The sequence below is a fragment of the Artemia sp. Qi Xiang Cuo genome, chromosome 13, assembly GCF_049724085.1.
Source record: "Artemia sp. Qi Xiang Cuo chromosome 13, ASM4972408v1, whole genome shotgun sequence".
Taxonomy (NCBI): Eukaryota; Metazoa; Arthropoda; class Branchiopoda; order Anostraca; family Artemiidae; genus Artemia; species Artemia sp. Qi Xiang Cuo.
In genome coordinates this window covers 3,366,672-3,394,370 of record NC_142806.1, presented here as the reverse complement: position 1 = coordinate 3,394,370, position 27,699 = coordinate 3,366,672, and the positions used below count along the sequence as shown (strand labels likewise).

At 34.8% G+C, this 27,699-nt stretch overlaps 1 protein-coding gene across 2 annotated transcripts in view; it reads left to right on the top strand.

Annotated features, from left to right (window-relative positions):
- Window positions 1-27,699, top strand: part of ko (Stork-head domain-containing protein knockout) — a 229,574-nt gene that overhangs the window by 185,459 nt on the left and 16,416 nt on the right. For both annotated transcript variants that reach the window (XM_089099352.1, XM_089099351.1), the window contains exon 6: window positions 1,476-1,612. In XM_089099352.1, the coding sequence (XP_088955478.1) occupies window positions 1,476-1,612 (137 nt within the window). The remainder of the gene's footprint in view (window positions 1-1,475; window positions 1,613-27,699) is intronic.

The window sequence follows — 27,699 nt, the reverse complement described above, 5'->3', positions numbered from 1 at the left end:
CCAATCGACCTTAGATAATATAAGGGCCTCTGGTGGATTAGTTTGGACCCCCTTGGCCGTAATCGGAATTTGTAAAATATCTATTATACAATTTTAGACTTTAAGGCAAATTATGACAATAAAAATAATTTCTCATCAGAAAAAAATTATCCATTGTTTTTTTATGTTTTGCATGTAAGATTTGTCTTTGGTCCCTTTAATTTAATAAAATATTGTGTAGTCCCACCCCCCTATTAAAAGACAGACAGACAGTCGAGTTATATGTTGCTTAGTCTCTAGTGTGGGATGTAATGCCCTTCATACATTGTTTCGTCCATCTTCACCCCTGATGCTTAATGGACATAGTCGGCTCTGGGTCTCTCTTGACTGCATTGCACCAGGTCTTTTTTGTCCTCTCTGTTAAGTCAAGCTGGGTTATGCCATCCCTGCTTAATCTTCACTCGTCTATTTCTGTAAATGCTAGTCGTGTCGAATGTTAAAAATTCTTTTTTTATTTTTCTCTCAAAAATTATAAATGAGCAAATTCCCATTCGCTTTGAGTGGTTTTCTATCGATGAAATATTTATTCTACTCATCTAGTAAAGTCGTATCCAATGCTTTTGCAATCGCCCCCACAGTTCTTATGTTTTTCTACAGCTATTTTTGTCGTATAAGCTACAGAATATGACATTCCTACTATTCAACTGTGTTTCAGTTTGACAATTCGACTACAATTCAAGATCGATGAAATCGAGTCCGAAAGCCGGATGAGAAAAGGAGAATTGGGCCATATGTATAAATTTATTGTCTCCGTAACGTTTCTTAGAAAACTTAAGTATTATGTTTCTGAGTTTTTAGTGAATGAATAATAAATATAAGTTCCGCAGAAAATGTGAATAGTTTCTGTAAATAATTAGTTATGCCTTTGTTTCCCCTCGTAAATGCTTCTAGAGACGAAACCGAACCTTTCGGTCATTTTTTTAAAAGTATATTTTCACTGTCTGCCAGGGCCGTATCCAGGATTTTTGTTTGGAGAGCGGAGGGGGTACAAAAGAAGCTTTAAAAAACATTAAAAATTTGTTTATATGAATTTTTGCTACGTGTTTAGGAGTTGGAAAAATATTTCGGGGGGAGGGGTCAAACCCCCTATCACCTTGGATATAGCATTGTTGTCTGGATTAAAGGTTTGACCTGTTACTCATAAATCTATATACTTTGATTTTTTTTTTATAAAAAATGTAATGAAATTCAAAAACGTTTTGAATTTCCGTAGCCGTGACAAAGAGAAGAGGGAGGGGTAGAAGAATTTTAGTTGCTCGGGATAAATTACAGCTCTCTCGTCGGGCCTGATTATTAGTGGGAACCCTACTCAAACAAATAATCATAGTTATTCAATTAAGAAGGAAATACTTGTGGAAATTATCATGATTGTTTTTGGGTTTCCGCCGAGTCATCAAATGACAAAACGATTTGAGTATATTTGCGATTAATTTCAGGAAGTCCAACGGATAAAATAATTTATCCAAGGTTAACTGGGCAATCATTGGAAGTTATCCCAACGCTTCCGTCAAAATTAGAACGCCAGAGGTCACTGAGGACGCTAGCAGTAAAGAAATTCAGTACCCTCGACCAGGTAAGATTCTGTGCTTTCTTTTTGTAAATCATATCCTGTGCTAGGAAACAGTCTTACCATTAGGGGCGTCAGTTGGGCTAAGAAGCATTTGCCCCCAGTTTTTTGCTCCTCCTAGATTTTGAAAAAAAACTTCTCTTTGGTATATTTAGTGAGATATTTCTTTTTGCGATAATTTCATAGAAAATAATCCCCCCTAGATTTATAAGGGGATTTATATCTATATCCCTAGATTTTGAAAATACCCTACCCCCTACTTTCCTGAATTGTTGCCACTGGTTACCATATGACTGTTAATGCCACAAAAGTTAAATTGGACTGAAGGCTCCATTTTTTGGCGGCAAATATGACAAACTTGCTTTGAAAAATGCGCCGACCTGAGAAATTTAATGAGTAACCGCCAAAAATGCGCAAATGTGTTTAATCTAACAGCACTGCTTGTGAATATTCTTCTAATTTGAAGCCAGGGTTGTCACATAAAACGAACATAAATTATTCTGTATATAAGAGGGGTTGACTCCTCCTATATACTTTGCTCTTTACGCTAAAGTTTTTCACTGTTATAAGAAGCTTCTTATTCCAATTAAACAGCCCTTGTGTTTCAGGAGTGATTTTAAAGAATTGAGACAAGCCAAAATTTAGCATAAAGAGCGAGGTATTGAGGAGGGGGCAGCCCCCTCATATACGAATAATTTCTGTTTGTTTAAGTTTCGATGATGCTTCTTACTTTCAGTTGAAAAAAACTAAAAATCCTTTTTTACTTAATTTCCTGAACGTTTTTCAAATAATGCTGGGAAATCCGGCTCCCCTCCCTGGAAAATTATTTCCCTTTGCTTAACATTCCTACAAGTAAAGCTTCTCCCGCTTAAAATATACCTCTCCCCCTCCCCCTAGAAAATTTTCTACGACAATTTTATCCTCGCTTAAAATTCCCCCTGGAAAATTTCTTGGGGACGATTTCTCCTGTAAATTCTTCTTAGCATACAATCATAGGCAGCGCAATCGCGCTGCCTAAGTAAAGAACGATGTTGGCACAATGTATTATTATTTTTTTTTTTTCTTCAGGCCAAGGTACTTCGTATCGAAGTACTTATCGTCGAAACTTCGAAAGGGGATCATTCAATTAGAGGTTAGAATCGCTAGTGCACTTTTTAATAGTCAAAAGTGATTGGAAGGTAACTAACACCCCTTCCACGCCCACCATTTCCCCAAACACACCCAATCAAAATTTTGAGATAGCCATTTTGTTCAGCGTAGTTAATTTCCACATATAAATTATGTTTTTGAGGAAGACACTCCCCCACAGCCCTCAGGGCAAGGGTTGTAATTTATGCCCCGGGGGGCATATAAGGTGTTAATAGAAAGCGTTGTCGCAGAAACTCAAAAAGGGCTCATTCGATTGGAAATTGAAAGGGCTAATGCCCTTTTTAATAGTCGAAAGTGATTAGAAGGCTTGAAATTTTTATACTAAAGATCGATGTGGGTACAATATATTATTATTATTTATTTTTTTCTTGTTTGTTTAGACCAGGGCACCTCGTATCAAAAGAGTTGACGTAGGAACTTCGAAAAGGGCTCATTCGATAGAAAATAGAAAGGGCTAATGCCCTTTTTAATAGTTGAAAGTGATTGGAGGGCAACTTGTCTCCCTCCCACGCCCCCCCTCCCCTTTGCCCAATATATTTAAAAACAAAATGTTGCGTTAAGACTAAATCAAAATGCACCGTGTTAATGCTAATTCCCAATAAGGCATCTCAGCAGTATCCCAAGAACGACTTAGGGTATTATGTTCAAACTTTCGAGGCTACTTCTGCTCTTTTAAATTTAACCAAATCAAAATACGTAAGTGTATCCAAGCTATCAAAGAAAGTAAACAGATTTTTTTTTTGCGAATGGTATCAACTTTTCTATTTCAAGTCAACTAGAGGAGGTATGAAACTAAATTAAACACTACTATTTGGTCCAGATTTAAAAAAGGGTGTATGTTGTTAAAAATTACTATAAAGGCTTAAAAAAACGAAAAGATTTAAAGTAGTATTTTCTTTTTCCCAGAAAAGACTATGTAAATATAAAACGAACATAAATTAATTAAAAAAAAAATTCCACAAAATAAGTTTTTCAAAGAAAAGTAAAGAACTCCATTAAACCAAAAATGAGCAAAAACAAAATAAAAAAAATCTACCAAGCGTGAGACTACCACAAATCAGCATCGATAAATAAATGAAACCCAAAACGAACATAAATTACAATAAATAACCGAGTCAAACTCAAAACGAGCAGAAATTAAAATGAGTAGGGCTCAAAACTCCTATGCCTTCCCAAGGCCAGAACATATTTTGCACTTCACTGAAAAGATATAAATGTTTTTAATTTTATAACTTTAATAAATCAAATAATATTAACATTTTGATTACTAAATATCAGTATATGTATATTAAACTGACAATGCACTTTCATTTGTATATTTTTTTCATTAAAGCGCCAATTATATTCTGGCCTTGAGACGGCATAGGGGCTGTTAAGCCTAATCACTTTAATTTCTGCTTATCCTGAGTTTGACTCGGTTATTAACCGCAATTTCTGTTCGTTTTGGGCTTCATTTATTTATCGATGCTGATTTGTGGCAGTTCCACGATTAGTAGATTATTTGATTTTATTTTTGCTCATTTTTGGTTTAATGGAGTTCTTTGCTTTTCTTTGATAAACTTATTTTGTGGAAAAAGTTTTTTTTAATTAATCTTTTGAAAAAGACCTTAATTTCTGATCGCTTTTCAAATCATACCGGAAAATAACTCCAGAAAATTCCAACCCCTCTAAAAAAATTTCCCTGCAACATCCCCGCATGTAAAATTGAGTCGACAAAGAATTTCGTATGAGAATTCTGGCGAATTCCCCCAGTGTGAAATTTTCCCTGGAAAGTTCACCCCTGGAAACTTCCTTCCCTACTGACAACTCTTACTCTGGAAAATCCATCCAAGTAGAGACCTCCCCCCCAAAAAAAAATCTTTATACTTTCCAGTAGCAAATACTGCACGTAAACAATGGGCAAATTTCGTAACTTGCAGCCCTTTCCCCAGGTGCTCTGGGGGTCAGGCTATCCCTAAAAAGATGGTTATTGGACCTTTCAACTATGCTGAACAAAGTCGCTATCTGAAAATATCGATTGGAAAACTATGGGGGTAAATAGGCGTGCCAGTGGGGCTAGTTGTCCCCAATTTTTTTGGTCCCTTGAAAAGAGTACTAGAACTTTTGATTTCTGATCGAATGAGCCCTCTCAAACAATGAGCCTTCTCACCATATGAGCCCTCGTCAAATGAGCCCTCATCAAACAGTTCGTTACCACGAAATCTTTGATTATAATAACATAATAACAATTATTTTAAATATAATATACAGTAATTTACTATGATTAATTATTTGTAAACTTATTAATATATTATAATAACTAACATTATAATACTTGGTAAAATAATTTGAGTGGCTCCAAGGGTAATAAATACTTGAAAAGATACTAACATAAGTTGGGTTTTGTCTCCAATGTGTACATCCACTTTAGCTACGGAAGTCAAAGAAGCGTTACGTTTACCGAAATAGATTTTACCAGAAAGCAAAAAAAAACCTGAAAAATGATGACTTTCCGGTTTTTTACTGTTAATAATGACCAAGTGTTTGAACAAGGGTTGGCTTTTAAGCCTTTAAGGCATTTAAAGACAATTTTAATATATTAAGCTGTATTTCCAAAATCGCGCATGGGTAATCTTTCAGGAGATGAGAAATTCCCTCAAGAACCAAATGATATTTTGGATAACGTATTGAACCCGTATTATATTTTATAATATAGACCCAGTACGCCGCCCCTTCCCTGGATATGGCCTTGGCACGAGGATACACGATTGCTTTCCTGGTTTCCAAATTCTTGTCGTAAGGGCTTCTATTAAAAAGGGCTTTCCTGGTAAAAGCGCATTTCTGAAAACTGAGTTTGCTCGATTTCTGAAAAAATTATAGGAGCATACTAGATGTAATCGATACCCTGGCAGTGGCGTCAATTTCCGAAAATTTCGGGGGCTAAAATTATTTTTCTGTGTCTAGGGTGCCAAAGTTGTCACTTTTCAATGAAAATACCAAAAATGGCATCTAACTGTGGGCTGTTTGTGACATAGGCTCAATTGTAGGCTCATCCAGCGGTCCAAAGTTACTGAGTCAAAATGAGAGCATACTCATTGTCTATAACTAATTCATCTCTGTGTGTGACTTTTTTTTATATAGTTTATAATAGCAGGAACAACTTACTTCCTTTTCCCTTTTCATACTGTTGTAAACAAAAATTTTAAGGTGATTTTTACGTTCCGATTTCTCCTTTTGTGAAATCTCTATTTAAAAAAAAGCAAAAGTAGATCAGAGCACATAGCGATGACTTTTATGGGAAAATAAAAATTAGTGTACACACTCAAATATATTTGTATCATATCCTGGATTCGCGGCTATTAGTCTGTGGTCACTCTTCACCATATTTAATGAATCAAATGTCAGCATTTGTTGCTGACAAAAATATACCAATACAATTTTATAGCAGGGTTCTCTGACGTCAGTGGTGCAAATTTGGGTGGGGGGCGTTTGCTACCAAAATTTTTGCCTCCTCCTAGATTTCAAAAATACCTGTTTTTGGTATTTTCATTTTAAAATAAAACAAATCTGCAACCGTCTCGATTTTGAAAAATATATTTTTATATTAATATATCATATTATAATATATAATAATATATTTCATATGTTATATATTTTAATTTATTTTAATGTTTTATATCAATATGTCAATATATTTTTTAAATCGGCTTTTATAACTTTTTTGGCAATGGCGCCAATTCAAAAAAATGTAGGGAGATGGTGTGCAGATTTTTTCTCTTTCTTCACGCAAGACAGAAAAGAAGATACTTTTCAAAGTCTAGGGGGGTGGTGGTAAATTCCCCCCTTCTACTGGTGCCCCTGCTTTCTGTTATAAAATAAAGTTCAAGTTCTTTTAATTTTCAAACTAATTTCACTCACTATATCACTATAATACATAATACAGCAGGAAAGAAGAATATTTTAAGAGGATGCCTACAAAGTGAGCTGTACTTAAAAAAAAGAACTAGAATTGTATTGCTTGGTGAACGCGAAGGGTTGCATCCATGGGCGCCCATAAGCTGAATTCCAGGGGGGGCAAACTACGTCTAATTGCTACTTTTAATGCTATATAATAGAAATCTCAGAACAAAAATATAAAAACAAGGCAGCATCGTTCAGCCAGGGGGGGCAAGAGCCCCCCCCTGCCCCCCCATATGGGCGCCCATGGTTGCATCCCTCGCAATAACCTTTGGTTGGCTTTTCCAACAAATGCGTTTCGGTACTTGGCTTTGGTTCTTTGTTTTGATTAAGAGCTTTAATCGTCAAATCCTTCTAGTCCTTGAAATGGTATACCCCTAGAAGAATTTCTTCGAAAAAAAAATAAGACAGGTTAAAAGACAGTCTGAAAGTACTGTTTCCTCTTAAAACCAACTTCTTTCTCTATTTTCAAATACTTCTTCTGACAGACTCTGTTTTCTGACACCCCGTCGGTGTTGCCACTTTCAAATTTACCATATTTACAAGCTAATGCTGTATCACAGCCCAAAACATATAGTCCAAACCAGTGGCGGTTCTGGCCTTTTTCGTGCCCGGGGCAAAATTTTTATTAGTGCCCCCCAGTCTCCCAAAAATTTTCAGGTCAAATTTTGACAAAATTTTAATTTATTAGCACAATCTTTCATTTATTTAAATCTGACTTATCTTACTTTAGCCTCTGCAAAATTATTAATTATCTCGACATTCTGTAAAATACGAAAAGTTTTGAATATAAAAAATCACAAAAACTTCAAATTAATTAAATTCAGTCTAACTATTTTATTTTCAAGAAATGGTGATGAAGATGTGGGGAAAATGGAAATTTCGGATTTAATTTTCATATATTTACTGCTAACTGCGCCCTCTACTCTATTTTGAGAAAAAATTAAAATTTTAAGAAGTACAAAAATGATTTTATCAGTTAGATTATTTATTTGAAACTTTTCGCCCCTAAAATTTCTGCGCCTGGAGTAAGTACCCCTTCTGCCCCCCCCCCCCCCTTACAACCGCCTCTGATCTAACCCCATCTATATTGCAGTTTCTATAATAACAGCATATACAAGGCTAGTCTATGTTACTACATCTCAAAACAAAGCCCTACTACTTGTTTCCTATATATTTGATGGCAAGAGCAATTTGATTCTATTCCTATCACCGAGTGGCTGTCACATTAATGCTTCACTAGTAATTGCAAAAATACGTAATTGTGTTGTGTCATTATTTATCCTCTTTGTATGACCACTTGCATGAAGATGTCCCAAACTTTGTCGAAAAATAACAAAGAAATAAACCAATTAGTACAATTATCTAACTTCCTTCCCCTCGAAGATAAAACCATCCTTTACGATTCTTGCTTACAGGTCACTTTTTGTGATAGAGGGGAAACCCTCTAACAACAAAACTTTGAAGCTTGCTAGTGCTGGGTTTTATAGGTCAACGGTCTAAATATTCTTGATTGTTGTCTCCTCGAAATTTGAAATGGATGTGGTACAGTCTAGAGCGGAACGTAGATGGGGCTTGGAAGTGGTGAATGCTTCTGGAAGCTCATCCGTTCTGTCTATTTAGCCCACAATTTCGTTCCTCGTGAGTTTCAAATGGATCTGAGATACTTTCGTGCAAAGCATGGGGAAGAAAATATGCCTCTGAGAGCCATAAATCTCATGTTGGATTGGCTCAAGATACTTGTTCCATCAATTTCAAACCGACCAGTAAAAAAAAAAAAATATCTATAAAGTTTGGGAGGAGGGTGGTGTTGGAGGGACTACCTGCTCACTTTGTGCCTCCAAAAATTCTTCCAAAATTGTCATTTCAGTCTTTATTAAGTATTTTTAACATTATTTTAATTTTGATTTTTTTTTCATTTGGCATTTTATAATCTAGCACTAATGATTGGCAGGGGTGTCGTTTGGGGATGGCAAGAGGGGGCAGTTGCCCCAATAATGTGGAGAAAAAATTATTATACAACCCATGCCCATTGACTATCCGGATATGGACCCCTCTTGTCCCCCTTCCCCTCAATAAACATGCTGGAGATTCGCCCCTGACAATTGGTGACCCAAAAGGAAGCTTTGCGTGCTGAAGAGTGTGTTTTATTTTTCTATAGGTCAGAAAGCGCACTTTGAATGGTAAATACTAGTCAAACACACCCAAGTCAGTTTTGTAGGCAAATGCTTTCAATATGATCACCTAGTAAAAGCGATCAGAAAAGAAAAAAAAAAACAATGCCTTCAGACTGATATGCTTTCGAGAGACATTTTTTCTCGTCTGGGAGTTTGCACTGATTACCCTGACCAGCCAAAAATGATGGTTTTTGGCCCTATAATACCAAAAGAGGAGCAGGTTTACCCCGAATGAGTTGTGACGAGGTCATTGAAGCTTCATGGGAGCAGGAGGAGCTCCTTGAAAAGATTGGATGGCGGAGGAGCCTGCCCATCAGTGTTAGTCTAAGATGGCTTGATGGTGTAATGTATTCTAAGCCATTTTGAGCAACTTTCACTTATGCATTTGTTTAAATTCTGCAAGATCAGTCCTGATCCTTTAATACAGCGAACAAGTTCAAGTTCAAATCGCCAAATGCACAGATTTACCCTCGTTGTTGCTGATGCAGTAATTCTGTAAAAAAAAATATATACCCTCTCTTACTTGGCAAAATAATTGCCACTTCCCTGTGGTAAAACCTATCTTTTGTAATTCAGCTTTGTCTTTAAGACCGGAAACGCAAGAGTGGGAAATTTTTGCAGGTGACTGAAACCAACTAGGTTTTGTAAAGTCACTCATTGCAGTAAGAACAAAAGCAGCAATGTATGAAGGTATAACTGGACAATAAAGATGATGGTAAGTTCCACATCTGGCGTGTCACTTCCCAAATGTTCCCCTTCCACCTCCCGGAAGTATATCGGCAGCCTTGCCCCTATTAAAGGATTATCCCCAGGATTTCTTTCTCTCAAGAAAAAATTGCGCTCGTAAATAAATTAGAGGTGCATCGAATAGAGTTGACTCACAATATGGTAGGTTGTTAGTACCATGGCAATTGTGATGGCGTTGATTGTTGTTTTCGTGGAAAGTCTGGTCACTTTCTTACGCTTTTTTAGAAACTTTTCTTTCAATAAAATTATGTTTAAAAAAAAAAAAAATTATCTCTATTTCTAATACTTCCTTTTACATAAATAAATGAAATTTCTAATTTGTATGCTTTTGAACGAACTATACCTCTGTTACTGTGAATATCAAAAATCTGGTTAATATGTTGACATTCACCGGTGAATGTTCGAATTTCCTTGTTCTCTGCTTGGATTCAATCAGCTTTGTCAGTCTTGAGCAAGATTTGATTGTAAAAGCTAAGTCATGTTGGTACATAAATAAAATGAGTTAGAAACCTAATATAACCTAACCTGTCACCATCAAACCTTGCATAAAACTGACAAAGCTGCCTGGAGAAAAAAATAATTTCGGACATTCACAGTTACACCTCTTCAAATGGCATATCTTATTTTCTTCTGACGTTGGGATAAAGATAAACCTTCACTAGGTTGCCATCGCCGTGCCAATTGCGGTGGCGTCGATTGTTATTTTCGTGGGAAGACTTATAACTCATACGCCCTTTCAATAACCTTTCTTTATATAAAGTATCGTTTCAATAACATAGTAGGATTCTGTTCAAGTCATATTTTTTGGTTTTGAAATAAGAAGTAAAATTTCTTGCGCATATTTTTCATTTTACAAAATCTGATCAATTATCTTTTACTTACGATGAGGTAAAGATCAACCTATACTAAGTTGTCATTATCGTGACAATTGTGACGGCGCTAATTGTTTTTTTTTTTTTCGTCCCCAGTCGATCACTTTCTTATGCTCTATCAGAAACTTTTATTTAAATAAAAAAATCCATTTAATTATAGACTTCTCTTTGAATAAATAATTAAAAAATTACCTTTGATTTGGTTTGAAAAGGTCGCGGCCTTTATCGTTACTCACGATTTGATTAAGATTTGATTTAAGACATTAAGATTTTTTCACAAGGGTAAATATGTTTGTCAATATAGCATGGGCTTAGCCTATGTATGTTGGTGGATCTTAGCATAGTGAAAACTACAGAATGTTGGAGAAATTTGCACATAGAATTATTTAATTTCAGTAACTTAGGTCTCTTCCTTCCAAATATAATAATTGAAAAGTCTCCATATTTATCCCAGCCCTCCCCCTAGATATAACCCTAGGCTATAGAAAGGTTTACAGATTTTGTGGTTTGCTTTCCAGGGGTGGTTTTTTGGTAGCCTATGTGGGATGGGGTATTTCGTACTAGATTGTCATCATTGTGACAATTATGATACTGTTGATTTTGTTTTTGTCAAGTCTTTACACTTTCTTACGCTCTTTTAAAGACTTTTTTTTAACAATATAGAATAACAAAATAAAGACTTCTATTTAAATAAATAATTAAAGTTTCTGACTCATACAGTACTTTTGAACGAATAATAATTTGATAAATTCCCATATCTTGACACGTATGTAAAATCAAACATCTACAAGGTTGTCCATCACCGTGTTATTGTGATCGCGTTGGTTGTTGTCGTCGTAGAAAGTTTTATCACTTTCTTATGCTCATTCAGGAGCTTTCATTTAAATAAAATAATAAGATTGTTTTTAAATCATATACTTCCATTTGAATAAACCAGTAAAATTTCTTCAACACACTTTTGCTTTTTAAAATTTTTAAAATTTTACAAAATTCATCACCTTGAGAAATGCGATTTAATGTCCTGTATCTACTTCATGGTGACTACTAATAAATCCAGAGCTATTCATGAACTAAAGAACATGACGCTTCAAGAAACTAAAAATATATTAAAAATATTTAAATTCTGAACTTCGTCTGCCCCGAGTTCAAGATTCATGTTGCTTTCTCCAGATGCGTTTGTCAAGGATGAGGTTAAAGTTCTTTTCATTTCATGCGATAAAAAAAAAGAGTTTAAACACATTTTTTGTGAATACCTTAAGCAGTTCTGGCGGGCAAATTTGAATTTCGGAAAAGAGTAATTTTTTTAAAGGACAAGTTTAAAAAACTAATGATCATTGATCAAATGATCAAAAACTATTTATCATTTTCAAAGTAGAGATCTGTCTAACAAAAACAGCAAACGTAATTTAAGTATCTAATTTCAATGGTAATTGTCCCAACACCGTCTTTTGTCGTTTCTTGTGTGTCTTGCAAAGGCCTCATTTATTAACAAAAAAAAAATATATAAATTGCAATAGCCTACCCTAGAAGCACAGCTTGTCAAAATGACTTGATTAAATTACACGAAAAAAAATTGAGGAAAATATAGTACTTTAGTAACAAAATTATGGAAACTACAGCAGCGAATTATGGAAAGGAGGCCGCCCAGAGCATCATTGTATTAAATACCTAACCTAACCAACTCTATATATTAAAAAAAAACAACAAATAAACACACATCCGTGGTCTTTCTTCTAGTAAAAAAAAAAAAAAAATCCACATTTTGCAGATAGGAGCTTGAAACATCTACAGTAAGGCTCTCTGATAAGTTGAAACTGATGGTGTGATTTTCATTAAAGTTCTATGACTTTTGGGGGTGTTTCCCGATTTTTTCGAAAATAAGGAATTTTCTCAGGCTCGTAACTTTGATGGTTAAGACTAAACTTGAGGAAACTTGTATATTTAAAATCATCATAGAAATCTGATTCTTTTGATGTATCTATTGGTATCAAAATTCCGTTTTTAGAGTTTTGGTTACTATTGAGCCGGGTCGCTCTTACGATACAGCTCGTTACCACGAACTGTTTGATATTTAATTAAAGTTACAACTGCATAATAATTTATCATACTTAGGCTAAGCTGGTTATCAGTGAGTTCGCACAGAAAAACCGGTTTTAAACAGATCAGACCTCTTGAGTGTGATCGGGATAACACGTAAGTACCCATTTATGAAATGAAAAACAAAATTAAGACGAGTTATTTACAGTTCATTCATGCAATTTTTAATATCTAAATCATTCATTTATTGATTTTTTTGCTATCGATGGCAGCCACGTGGACATAAATCCTATGCTTCGAGCATGGGCGCCCATAAGCTGAATTCCAGGGGGGGGCAAATTTCGTCTAATTGCTACTTTTAATGCTATATAATAGAAATCTCAGAACAAAAATATAAAAATAAGGCAGCATCATTCAGCCAGGGGGGGCAAGAGGCCCCCCCCCCCCCCCCCCCCATATGGGCGCCCATGGCTTCGAGTTTCTTCAAAAATCTGATCAAAACTAGTACAAGCCTGCATAGTTCAAACATCCACTGAAACGGGTCAGTTTTCTTTAGTGCATCTTTACCTTTATGGTATTATATGGATAATTTTTCAGTTTTCACTTTTATTTTCACTTGATTTGGGAAAATTAGCTCCAACTTTGGCTTCCCCTCTCCCAGGATTACGACGAAATTACACCACTGTTTTTCGAACCGTTTTATAAGCAGTGATCTTCGAAAAGATATTTAATATGGCAAAACAAATTAATTTCTTTGGAGGTTACAAACTGGTGAAGCAATCAGGAATGATCATTGATTCCATCATCATTCATTTTTTACTTAATTTTTTACATCATTAATTTAATACCACCGTATTAATTTAAAGTATTCGTGTAGGCTATGTTTTTCATTTTATTTGTTATTTGTTTTCAGATTGTTTTTTATTTTACATAAGCTACTTATTCTACGCTTCATATATATATATATATATATATATATATATATATATATATATATATATATATATATATATATATATATATATATATATATATATATATATATATATATATATATATATATATATATATATATATATGTATATATTTTGAATATTCATTTGTTATAGTTGTATTAGTTATTATTACTTAATCTTCTCTCATAGCAATTTAAAAAGATCAACACTTGAGGTATCTCTGCCTTACAACTGCCCGATACACAACGAAGTTATGTACAGCTTCAATTCTGCGATTTTTAATCTATTATTTTATAATTATTTTGTTTTGCTGCTTTTGGCAACAGTTTGTATAAATCTTATGTTTCGACAACTTCCAAGCCTATATATAGCGGTGTATAAATAATTAGTTTTGATTATATTCAAAAGCTTTTGGGCTTTTATATTCAAATGAATTTGAAAAAAATGCTGAGTGTTTTCAGGAATAGCTTATTTTGGGAACTGTAATTTTCCCAGTTACTCAGTTTCTCAAGCTTTTCTTGTGGGAAGTGGGAAAGAAACCTACACTAAATGGTAGTGTATCAACGCAGGCACATGCGTTATATTTTCCGCCTTCTTTTGGGGGAGGGCAATAATAAAAAAAAAACAAGTAAACTTAATTGATATTTTGAATGAGAAGTGACCTGAAAACCATGAAAATTTAGGATTACATAGGGGCGAGCTCCCTGTTGTCTACGTACGGCCCTGTACGTTAGTTAATAAACTGTATGAAAGGTGTTCAATTCTTCTATAATTTAATCTATTAGTCTGGAACTAAAACTTAAAAGAGTTGGGCTTTTCTTCTTTCAAAAGTTCGTTCCTACACCATTATGTGTAGTTTTGGAAAGTATCAAAGAATAGAAAAAATAGAATGCACAGGGTTGCCATCAGCAGTGAGAAAATCATCAACAGAATCAATCAAAATATGAAACTTGCCTAAGTGAAACTGTAGATAATTGGTCTATATATGAGGTAGTTTCAACCAGGGGTATCACACAAGCTGGTCGTTTCAAATATTTTGAGAAAAAAAAACTTTCCTTGTAAGAATAACTTAGATAATAGCCTATAATTCAAAATAATTCCATGAATTCTAAAATAAGCTGAAATAAAACATTTAGAAATAAACAAATAAATAACATTAAGTATATAATATGTGCACCGTTCTTACGCGTATCCCGTTTATCGAAATTAGATACTTAAGTAACTATGCTCGTTGGGCCGATTTCTAATTTTGAGGACGGTGAATAACTATCTTTCTTTCTTTTTTGTTAAACTTGCTATTCAAAAGATTACTCTGTTAAAGGGCCGCCAGAACTACTTCAGGCAGACATAAAAAGGGCGTTTATACTTATTTTCTCATTGCATGGAATGAAAATAACTTTAACCTCACCCTTGAGAAAAGTGGCTGGAGAAAGCAACAGTACTCTTGAACTTGGGACTAACGAAGTTCAAAATTTAAATATTTTTATTACAATTTTTAGTTTCTTCAAGCGCCAGGTTTTTTAGTTAATGAAACCATTCTGAATTTAATAATAGTCATTATGAGATGGATACGGAAAGTTAAGTGACAATTGTCACGATGATGACAACCTAGCGGAGGCTGTCGTTGAGGTATCTCATTGAAAATAGAGGATGCTTGGTGGGATTTAGAAAAAGCAAAAAGGCATGCCAAGAAATTTTAATGTTTTAGGCCTATTCAAAGGGAATTATATGATTTAAAAAATATTTTTCTTTTATTTAAATATTCTTTCATTTAAAGAAAAAGCTTCTGAAAGAGCGTAAGAAAGTAATAAGACTTCGACGAAAACAACAGTCAACGCCGTCACAATTGCCATGTTGATGACAATCTAGTAGAGGTTGATCTTTTTGTCATCGCAAGTAGGGGATAATAGTCGTTGTGAGATGGATACGGAACGTTAAATTACAATTGTCACGGTGATGATAATTTTAATGAGGTTGACGATGAGATTTAAAAAGATCTAATTCTGTTATTTAAATGTTGTTTCATTTAAAGAAAAGCTTCTGAAAGAGCGTAAGAAAGTAGTAAGACTTTCAACGAAAACAACAGTCAACGCCATCACAAATGCTATGGTGATGACATTTTTGTAGAGGCTGATCTTTTTCTCCTCGCAAGTAGTGGATAATAGTCATTATGAGATGAATAAGGAATTACAATTTTCACGGTGATGACAATCTTGAGGAGGTTGATCTTTATCTCATTGTAAGTAGAGGATAAGTGATGGGATTTTGAAAAAAAAGTTTGCCTAAGACATTTTATAAAAGGTGTAGGATAGTGATGAGATTTTGAAAAAAAAAGTTTGACTAAGAAATTCTATTGATTTATTCAAGGGAAAGTATATGATTTAAAGAGAATTTTTTATTTTATTTAAATATTATTTTATTTAGAGGAAAGCCTCTGAAAGATCATTAAGAAAGTGATAAGACTTTTGATGAAAACAACAATAAAAGCCATCACAATTATTACGGCGATGACAATCTAGTAGAGACTGATTTTATCTCATCGTCAGTGGAAATAATATTTTGAACACCCAAACACCCGTATTTTCTTTAAGCGGCGTTCATATGCGTGTCTGGTTATACTTGCACGCATATCCAAAGATCAATATCAAGGTCAGTCCTGTTTCAATACTATATCTCGGTGCCTGACCTGCAACAACTTACGGCTAAGCATCCTATTTTGGACTGTAGAACTCGTTGCCTAGGATCTCAAATTCTGCCAATAAGAAAGCTTCTTGTGTGACCATATATACCATGTGTGCGTAAGAATGGTGTCCCCCTTGTTCATATGGCATGACTTTCATGCCTAAACAAGTGCATGGCCAAAGACAAATATTCGGGCCTTACATATGACCGCCGGTCTACGATCAATAGATGGCTTATTCATGATCATTGCTTTGAGGAACACTACGGGGCTATAGTGAAAGAAAGGTTAATATGGCTAGATAATGTTGTATGGATGGATAAACATCCTCCAGAGCCATCAATGGTGCATAGAGGAGCGATGGTGCATAGATGGTGCGATGGTGTAGCGATGCTAAAAAGAAGAAAGATATTCCAAGGAAACCATGGATGACGAAAGGTCTTGTGAATTCTGTAAATAAAAGACGTCAACTGTATATGATAAGTGTTTTGAGTGATTGTGATATTGACCATGAAATCTACAGGAAATATAATATTGCTCTAAATAAGTTATTACGGAAAGCGAAACATGGATATTTTAAAAACAAATTTCAAGAAAACCATGGAAATCCTTCTAAGACGTGGGAGACTATTAGGTCAGCTTTTGGTGGAAAGAAAGTGGTATTACCAGAAATGAGTGAAAATCGCGGTGCTAGTCAAATTGCCGATGAAATGGCTCAGCACTTTTCTCAAATTGGGGAAGAAGTTAAATTGCAAGTTGAAAATCGGCCAGAAGATGGATATTTTGAGCAGTACTTGCCTGAACCTAGTGATACTAGTCTTTTTCTTCGGAAAACTAGTCAGCAGGAGGTAACAGAAATTGTGAGTGAAATGTGAAACAGAGCGGCTGGAGCGGATGTCCTGTCTCTGAAAGAGGTGAAGTAAGTTTTACCCGTGATATTGCCGTGAGTTACATTCATTTAATGAAGGGTTGTCTTAAAGAAGGTGAATTTCCCGATCAATTTAAACATGCCAGAGTAGTGCCATTGCATAAATGTGGTGACCGAGAAGATTTCAGCAATTATACACCTATTTCGCTACTCCCTATTCTGTCTCGAATTTTTGAAAAAGTATTATATAAACGAATGGCTGAGTTCTTGGAGAGGAATGATTTCTTTTATGCAAACCAATTTGGTTGCAGAAAAGGATGCTCTATGGAGCATGCAGTTCAGTATTTGACATCTATGAATAATGGTGCTTTGGATGGGAATTTGAAAATGGCGACTATCTTCCTAGAAATTTTGAAGGCGTTCGACACAGTGAACCATGTGATTATTCTAAAAAATTTTGACAACTATGGTATTAGACGAAATGCTCATACAATTATTTCATCATATTTGAGTCACCGATCTATGTATGTGCAACTGAATGATAGGAAATCAAGTGATTACCATGTTCGTTGCGGTTGTCTCCAGGGGTCCCCTTTCGGTCCTCTTTTCTTTTCAATATATATTAATGACATCCATCAAGCAATCTGTGATTCGAAAACAAATTTTGGAAATGGAAACGAAACTAATAAACCTAGGAAATTCCTTGCACTAATTGGTGATGACACGAATTTTTCAGCTGCTGAGCGCACCGAAGCTCAGCTTTTAGGGACACTGAGTAATGATATGGAAAAAGTGGAGAAATGGCTAAGGCTAAATAAGCTGAAAGTAAGTCACAGCAAATCGGGTTTCGTTGTCTGGGAAGATCACCTTCATATTACCCCTGGTTGCAAGAGCTTACAGTAGGATACCCGACAATAAGGATCAGAAATCAGTAAAATACATAGGTGTAATAATTGATGAAACATTAGGTTTTTCAGAGCATGTACAGTGTATATCGTCGAAAGTAGCAAGGAATATAGGTATGATAAGAAGCTAAAGCATCAGCTTCCGCAGACAGTTTTGCATCTTTTATATTTTTCATTAGTCCATCCTTATTTACTGTATTGTTGTTCTGTTTGGTCCGGAACATTTTATGTTCACCTTATTTCTTTGTCTGTTCTCCAGAATTCAGCTGTGCGTTTTGTTTATGGAATTGATAGACTTGCCTCAGTTTGAAATATTTATCCGCGAATCCATATTTTACCGTTTTCAGGGTTGAAAATGGTATCAACTAATGTGTAATATTGTTAATAATATTGCTCCAATGTGTCTTCGTCATATGTTTGAGACAGCTGCTGATGTCCATGGGCATTCAACGAGACAGGTTGGTATATGAAGAAGGCCGATTAGAGTGTTTGCGAGGTCTGCTTTCTCTGCTCGTCATATTCTTCCAGTGCTGTGGTCTCAGATCCCATCTTCTATTAGGGATATTGTTGAAAGGTCTGGCTTCCGTGAGCAGTTGAGACACCATTGCCGGCAGGTTTATGAATTGTATTTTTCTTTCTCAAGTAGTTCTCGAGTGTTTAATATGTTTTGTATATATTTTTATTGTTGTTGTGAAATCGGAACCCGAATGCACTGATGTAAGTGGAATTAAGTTTTTTTGGAGTGGCAATACAAGCTCAGGTTACTGGGCTTCATGCTTTTTTGTTGATTTTTTTTTGTGAATTAATGATATCTCTATTGAAAAAATAAAATAAAAAGGACGTCGTTTTAGTTGTTTAATATTTTTACAAGGACAGGTGGCAGACTTTCCGCACAACCTTACGGTAGCGAGAATCGAACCCTGGGATCTGTATTGCCAAAAATTGAACTTTTTGACCATGGATCTGCGGCCAAACAAAAAGCAGTTTGTTACCGAAAGGGGTGGAATGAGGTCATATGAATGGATGTAAAGAAACTTCACCGAAGGGAGTAAAAAATGATACTTTGAACTGAGTGGGTGAAAAACGGTGTTCCCAGCGGTGTTGCCCACAGATGAGTTGGTGCTGCAGTGATATATTCGTAGTTTTTATCAGCATTTCTTTCAAGTTGAAGTTGCTGGTTGTGAGACTGTTTTCCCAATACGTCTCAAATTACCATAATAATAGATTAATAAACAGAACGGAAAATGTCTGTGGAATTTTTTTTTAGACTGTCAGCGATATGCAACCCTAGTAAAAAGGTTATCTAAATATCACGAAGGAACTTTATCGGGTTACTGACTTTTTCTGCCAAATACGGGAGACAAAGTAAATGCTTGCAAAAATTGGCGAGAGTAACTTTTAAACCTGTTGTTAGTGCTAGCCTCCTACACACATTATGATAACCTGTGGGTAACTTTGCAGCTATTGTTCAAATCTGGAGAGAATTTTCTTTTAAAAACCTTTAGATAGTCATATTTTTGATTAGAATTTCCAAATTTACTTTATTATAATAAAGCAATAAACAGTATAAAGTAATAATAATAAGCGATGTAAGAAAAACTAAATGATTAAGATATTTATTATTATTAATTATTACTTATGCCTGATTTGGTATGCTAAAATTTTAATATTATTAGTCACATTATTACAACACTGAAATTATTACTTATTACGCGTCTATTATATTGAAATTATTAGTTAAAATTGTTTCTATAATAAAAACAAATGTAACTAATTTTATAAACAAGATTAAACAATAGCGAATCTCTTATGTATGAAAAAATAGCTATAAACAATATAAAGCAATGTTTATAAACAGTATGGTCTATATAAGAAAACTAATATTAGCTTTTTTAATTTAATATATTATTGTTTATCGTTATTAATTATTAGGTATACAAGATTTGGAATAGTAAAATATAATTTATTATTTTACTATAACTTCACTGAAATTATTGTTTGCTACGCTACTATAATATTGTAATTATTATTGAACAATTAATGAATAATTACAATTAATGTTGATTATTTTATAAGCAATATAATAAATATCTCGGAATAATTATAATCAGTTTAATCTAGTCAAGCTGTCTTTAGAAGTCGATATCCTGGAAGAAATTTAGTCATGCTCATTGTGCTTGATATCGCCAATACTATTTAGATAAATATTATGTTGTCTTTTATTATGGGAAATATTCGATAAGAAATAATACAAAAAAATGTGATGTTAAAAAATGGGTTGAGCTCTTTAGATTATTTTTGTTTTTAAATGCTCATGTTTTTAGAATGGAATAAGTGCTGGTCAAATTCTAACGAGTTAAATGGGGCTTAGCATATTTAAACAAAAGATTTTGTTGTCCTTTTCATTGAATAGATGATTTCATTGGTTAAGGGGTGGCACTGATTTTGAGAAGTGTACGAAAATCTGTTAAATTATAGAAAAACACCAACTATTTTGAGGGTTTATTTGGAGTAGGAACGTGAACCGAAGAACCCTTCGTAACCATGTGTACGTGAACCAGTCGTACACACCCACTATGACAAGTAATCAACCTTGTTTAATCTCAGACCTTCCTTTGCCTCTAGAGGCACGTAGGACATCGACAGGAAATCTCTTAATCCTCCCAGTATTTAGGGGGGGATCGTTTCGGACAAACCCCCCGAAAATTTTGTCCGAAACAAAAAAAAACGGTACTTTCCTATTATATGGGCACCTCGGCTATAGACAGTCGAATGAATGCAGTGATTGAGACTCGTAAAGCGGGTAATTGTTATCTAAATTGATCGAAGAGCGTGGTTTCTCATTGAATTTCCAATATTTAAACTATTGTTTTTTGGGGTTTAGGGGGAGAAAAAGGTACCTAAGTTATGGTTAGGTTACGTATTTAATATATGCAATGCTTTACCCCCAACTCCCTCTAATGAACAAATATATTGCCCAAATGGGTTCCTAAACTATTATATTTTCATTCTACTTTGTTTTATTTCATTAGCATTAACCAAACTTGACTTTTTAGAAGTGCCCATATAATGGGAAAGTACCCAAAAAACTACTAAGTCCAGTTACTGATCCATTTTAATGGAGACCCTCCTCTTAGACACTGAATTTGGACATATATCCATTACCGTGTAAACCATGTTCTTAATTATGGAAGATGTAGTTATTTAGTTATGTAGTCTATACCATAATTATGTAGCCTAATTTTATTTTCAAAAATAAAAACAGCTGGATTTGGTTACAGATTCATTACTATGAAAACTCTTCTCTTAGAAATGGGTTTGTCACAAATTTTAACCTTATAATATACAAATAACAGTTCAAATAGGGATAATTTCTTTTATTACATAGTGACAATCATCAGCAGATAAACTAACAGGTTTATCTGCTGATGACGGTCGCTGCGTATGTGATCGAAATATCCAGAATTTTTATCATTGTTTTTCACTGTCTAATAAAAGGATTTATCTCTATCTGAACTGTTATTTATACGTCATGGAAAGGTAACGTGATCTTCAAAAAATACCTAAACCATATAATATTTATGTTGCCCTTATCTATTTTCAAAATAAAAGCCACCAAATCCAATTACAGATCCGTTGCAGTAAACCGTGCTCTTAGAGATAGATGTTACGGAGTTTAGGCTCGTGATACCTATGTATCCCTAATTAATTTTATAAATAAAAACAACTAAACTTAGCCACGTATCCATTTAAGTGGAAACCCTACTCTTAGGCATTTGTGTGATAAACTGTAGCCCAATGATACTTGTGTACCACAAATTTATTTAAAAAATTGAAACTCCCCAATTTAGTCATTGATCCATTGCAGCAAAGACCCTTACTCCTAGACATGGGCGGGAAAAACTGTAGCCCTGTGATATTTATGCTTCCCTATTTCATTTTCAAAACATAGAATCTATTAAATTCAGTCACAGATCCGTTGCTTTAAACCGTGCTCTTAGGCAATGGTCTTGCAAAGTGTAGCCCCATGTTTCCTAAATAGCCCTGATTTATCTCGAAAAACCAAAGCCACTAAATTTAGTCAAACATGAATTGTAGTAGAAACCGTGCTCTTATACATTGATGTGATAAGTTTTTAGCTCTGTGGATACTAATGTAGTCCTAATTCACGTTTAAAAATATAAGCCCCCAAATTTAGTCCTAGATCCATTGCGGTTGAAAACCTGTTCTTGGACATATGTCTGGTAAATTGTAGCCCTGGGATGCTTACATAGTCATAATTTGTTTTCTAAAAATTTGGAGCTACTAAATTCAGTCGCAGATACATTGTCCCGGGAACAGTGCTCTTCAAATCAGTGTCACATTGTAGCTGCATCATATATATGTAGCACAATCAATTTAGTCACAGATCAATTGCAGTGGAAACCCTGGCTCTTAGACCTATTTGTGATAAACTTCAGTCCAGATATACCGAGGCAGCCCTAATTTATTTTCAAAAACTGAAATCACTAAATTTTGTATCGAATCTATTGATGTGGAGACCATGGTTTTGAATATATATCTGATAAATGCATACATGTCGTGGTAAACATTGACCTCTGGCCTCAGCTCAGTTGCCACAGTTGTTTTAAAGTAAATACAAATAGATCATCTATCACTTAACATAATCCTTCCATTTAAATAATTTGTGACCAAATAGAGTCTTCCACGTGAAATATAGGCAGCAATTTAAAACCTATTCATATGCAAATAAATGATATTGGCCAAACTTTTTTTTGTTTATAAATCATTTATTGATAATTCGTGATTGAATATGCCAATGCAGTTTTTGAAGCTTGTATGAAAAAAGGACACGTTTCAAAATCTAGGTGGGCAATTGCCCCCTCCCCTCTATTCCTCTTCAATTAACGCCCCTATGCTTGTGGTGGATATTTACTTTTTATCTTTTATTGAAAGATGGGTTTTCATATAGGACCCTACCACTAATTAAAAAGTATGGAATCTAAGGTAAAAAAAAAAAAAAAAAAAAAAAAAAAAAAAAAAAAAAAAAAAAAATGCTGAAGCATAGACGCTCCTGTTAATAAATGATTTTAGTTATAATTCTTTTTCCATAGATTCACGTAAACGAAAACTGTTGATAGACTAAGGAAAAAACTTAACTTTTTCGCATTCTTGCCAATGGTCTGCGTAGCGCAGGTACCGATCTCCTGATTCTCTACCTTCAACCAGGAGTGCAATGCGCGGTTGGGGCAAATCATCTGACGCTTCCCGTGTCCCCCCCAGATTTCTCCAGGTACCCATTTAGAGCTGGGTTGACTCTGGCTGAGCTTCTGCAGTCACACCATTGACCCCCGTTCCAAGCCAAATAACCAGCAACATGAGGACTCAAACCCCAGACCTCGGGATTTCAAGTATATTGTGCTAACAACTCGGCTAGGAGTGATCATATGAATAGTTCACGTTAAAGTTTAATTATATCAATAATACTAATTAATTTTGTGTTTTATGTTAATTAATAAATGGGTATATGTACTTCTTAGAACTGTAGTGAGTATTAGCTGAAGTAAAGACAACCATGTAAATATATAGCGATAAAAATAATTATTATCAAAAGAAAACTAATTATATTTATATAATTATCAAATAATTGAATATCATAATCAACTTATTTACTTCAACCAAATGAATTACTCTTTTAAATTATGCCTGAATTAACAGTAGAGTTTTTATGAAGAATAAGAAACAGAAAACGTTTCTCTGCAACAGAAATGTGGAATTTTGTATTTTTTGCCAGAAGAAAGATCACGGATGCGTGTTTATTTATTTATTTTTTTCCCTTTAAACGAACAGAAATTATTCCGTATATGAAAGGGGCTGTCCCCTCCTCAACGCCTGACTCCTCCTTTACGCTACTCCTTTACGCTAAAGCTTGACTTCGTCTCACAAATTTGTTTTTTTTAAAAAAATTAAATAAAAAAAAAACAAGTTTTTAAACTGAAAGTAAGGAGCGACATTAAAACTTAAAACTAACAGAAATTATTCCGTACATGAAAGGGGCGGTCCCCTCCTCAACGCCTCACTCTTTACGCTAAAGTTTTTTATTGTTTTAAAAAATAAAGTTGTGAGGCAGAGTCAAACTTTAGCGTAAAGAGCGGACGTTGAGGAGGGGACAGCCCCTTTCATATACGGAATGATTTCTGTTCGTTTTAAGTTTTAATGTCGCTCCTTACTTTCAGTTTAAAAAACTTGTTTTTTTATTTAATTTCTGATCGTTTTTTAGTTAATGCAGCTTTTATTTTGGCTCACCGTCATTGAATAAATAAACAAAATTTGCATAAAATTTTTACTTTTTTTGCTAAATGGCTGTCTCTAATTTTGGTTCTGACGTAATTTACAAATTAACTTACGTAACGAACTTCTATATTCGTATATTTTTCTTCTGGCAAAAAATACAAAGTTGCAGATTTTTGCAGATTTGAGCTTGAAACCTATGTTATAGGGTTTTCTGATACGCTGAATCTGACGGTGGGAATTTCATTAAAATTCTTTCACTTTTAGGGGATGTTTCCCCCCTCTTAAAAAAATCAGGTAAATTTTCTCAGGCTCGTAGCCTTCGATGAGAAATACTAAACTTAATAAAATTTATATATTTAGAATCAGCATTATAAGCCCATTCTTTTGATACATTTATTGACATCAAAGTTCCGTTTTTAAAAGTTTCCATTACTATTGAGCCGTATCGCTTTTTTTTATCGTTTTTTTTTTATTACGTATATGATGAGGTTCTCCACTTAGTCAATACAACGCTCTTTAAGATAAAGTTATTAGCTAATATTAATAAACACCAACCATACTAAAACAAGCCTTTTAAATTTCACAGTTCGCTCTTTTGGGTGCGATAAAAAAAAATGTAGTGTAAAAAGGAAAGCTTGAAAAATGCGGAGAACACCCTCATATGCAGTATAACTTATGTTCATTTAATTTCTAATGTTGCTCCTTACATTAAGTTGAAAAAACTAGTTTTTTTTAAATTTAATTTCTGATCGTTTTTTAAATAATGCTTGGAAATCCGGCGCCCCCTTCATAAAAATGTCCCTTGCCCCAAAGAAACATCCTCCACGGAAAGATTATCCCAAGTAACCCCCTCTTCCAGCCCCCCCCCTCCCCCCACCAGAAAAGAATTCTTCCTGAAAATGTCTGTATACTTCCCAATAACCAATACAATATGTAAGCAATGGGCAAAGTTCATAACTTGCAGCCCTTCCCCTGGGAACTGTGGGGGATTAAGTCATCGCAAAAGACATATTTGTTAGATTTTCGACTATGCTGAACAAACTGGCTATCTCAAAATTTTAATTGGATGACTTTGAGAAAAAAATGAGCGTGGGAGGGGGCCTAGTTGCCCTCCATATTTTTGATCACTTAAAAAGGGCACTAGAACTTTTGATTTCCGTTCCAATGAGCCCTCCTAAGATATTCTAGGACCACTGGGTCAATACGATTACCCCTGGGAAAAAGAAAACAAAAACAAACAAACAAATAAACACGCACCCGTGATCTTTCTTCTGGCAAAAAATGCAAAATTCCACATTTTTGTAGATAGGAGCTTGAAACCTCTGATATGCTGAATATGATTGAGTGAATTTCATTAAGGTTCTATAACCTTTAGGGGTTCTTTCCCCCTTTTTCCGAATATCAGCCAAATTTTCTCAGGCGCGTAACTTTTGATGGGTAAGATTAAACTTGATGAAACTTATATATTTGAAATCAGAATTAAAATCCTGATTCTTTTTATGTATCTATTGGTACCAAAATTCCGTTTTTTAGAGTTTCTGTTACCATTGAGCCGCGTTGCTCCTAACTTACAGTTCGTTACCACGAACTGTTTGATAAAAAACTTTAGAGTAAAGAGCGAGGGGTTGAGGAGGGGCAACCCCTTTCATACACGGAATACTTTCTGTTCGTTTTAAGTTTTAATGTCGCTTCTTACTTTCAGTTAAAAAAAACTTGTTTTTTTTTATTTAATTGAAAATAAAACCGAATTGTTTGAATTGTTTTTCTGGAATCTTACAGAAACATATGTATCTTCAAAATTATGAATAATGGGAAGCTCAATTTTTAGTAGAAAATTTTGGCGAATGCCAATTTTGAAAGAAATGAAACGTGGATGAAAAAACAGCAAAAATAAGCAAAAAACACCGGGCACCAAACAGCTTAAGAAGGTGTAGTTTTCTTTGGGAATCAACAAATTAATAATGTTTGCATTTATACTGACGGAAAGTGTTATCATATTCACTGGCGGATCCAGGAGGGCCGGAGGACCCTGCCCCCCCCATCCTAATTGTTTTCCGGTGCTCTCTTATCTTGCGTTTATTACTCTTTTTTTTTAGAATAAATTTGTCAATTTGGTCAATTATTGGCACCTTTGTCACATTGCCCCCCCCCTTCCAAGATTTTTCTCTTCGGTGCCCTTGTCACATTGGGCCTCCCCCACGATTTTGCTCTGGATCCGTCCCTGATCATATTTAACTAATTATCAAAAAGCTTCAGAATTTTAAAACAGCCGGTGACGTCTGCCTCCTCCATCCGCTTCGGTCCATTGCGAGCGTTTGTGTTTCGCTCGGTCTGATATTTGTCATCGGCAGAAACTCGGACAGGCTGTCGGACCATCGCTTCTTCGGTCGGGGTGGGGTCGCTTCCAACCGGCTTCCCGTAGGGTCAAAGTGAAAGATTATCTTTGCGGGTGAGTGCAGGGGCATCCGAAGTAGGTGTCAAAACGATCGTAAGGTACGCTCAGCTACTTGGATAGAAAATGGTTCGAGCGGTAATAAATATTTGGATCTTGATGTCCTTGGTGTTTTTAATCCAGTAAGTTGTTCTTAAAATTAAAGCAGAGGCCTTTGAACTTACTTTAAACTACTAAACATAGAAAATGGTCAAGGCGAACGGAAATACTTAACTGTCTCAATTAAAGAAAGGAAGTAATTCCAGTTTTAAGTTACAATATTCATGCATTACTAAACTCTGGTTTTTTCGTTACTAAAAATCAAGTTAGTTTCAGTCAGTTCCACGATTTTCCGCATGACTATCAAACATATAACATAGGGGCTATCCACTTTCAAAAATTCCGTACACCATTGGTAGAAGAGCGCCACTTATGACACAAAGGGTGCTATGTGTGGTGCAAAGAGGTGTAGTGCGGTTGAAGCGTGCCACGAGTTGTGGAGCAAAGTTGCGCTCCGAAATATTCACCAAGTGTTTGAGAGTGAGTAACCTTTCGCGTTCACCTCTGTGAATGATAAACGAACCAGAATATCATTAAGCTCAGTTCTAGTTTTTAATTGGAAGTGATTTATGTTGTATGTTTCTTGGGGAAATTTTACATATTGTACTAAGACCCATGCACAATGTTGTTTTAGGTAGGTTGTTTGTGCGTTTTGCGTTACTTATATCTCAAGACGCGAAGGTTAATCCTAATGAAATATACCTAAGTATGATGAATATACCGAATATACCTACGTATGATGAAAATAAAATACATTAGTAACAAAATTATGGAAATCACACCCCCCAAAAAATCATTATATTAAATACCTAGCCAATCCAACTCTTCATATTAAATATTTAATTAAAATATACCTTCATTGTAGTGTATATACACTCTCTCATGCTAAGCTGATTATTACCGAGTACATACTGAAATACAGAAAGAAACCGGTTCAACCGGACCAAGAACTTTGAGTGTGGTGGCTATAAAAGATAAGTA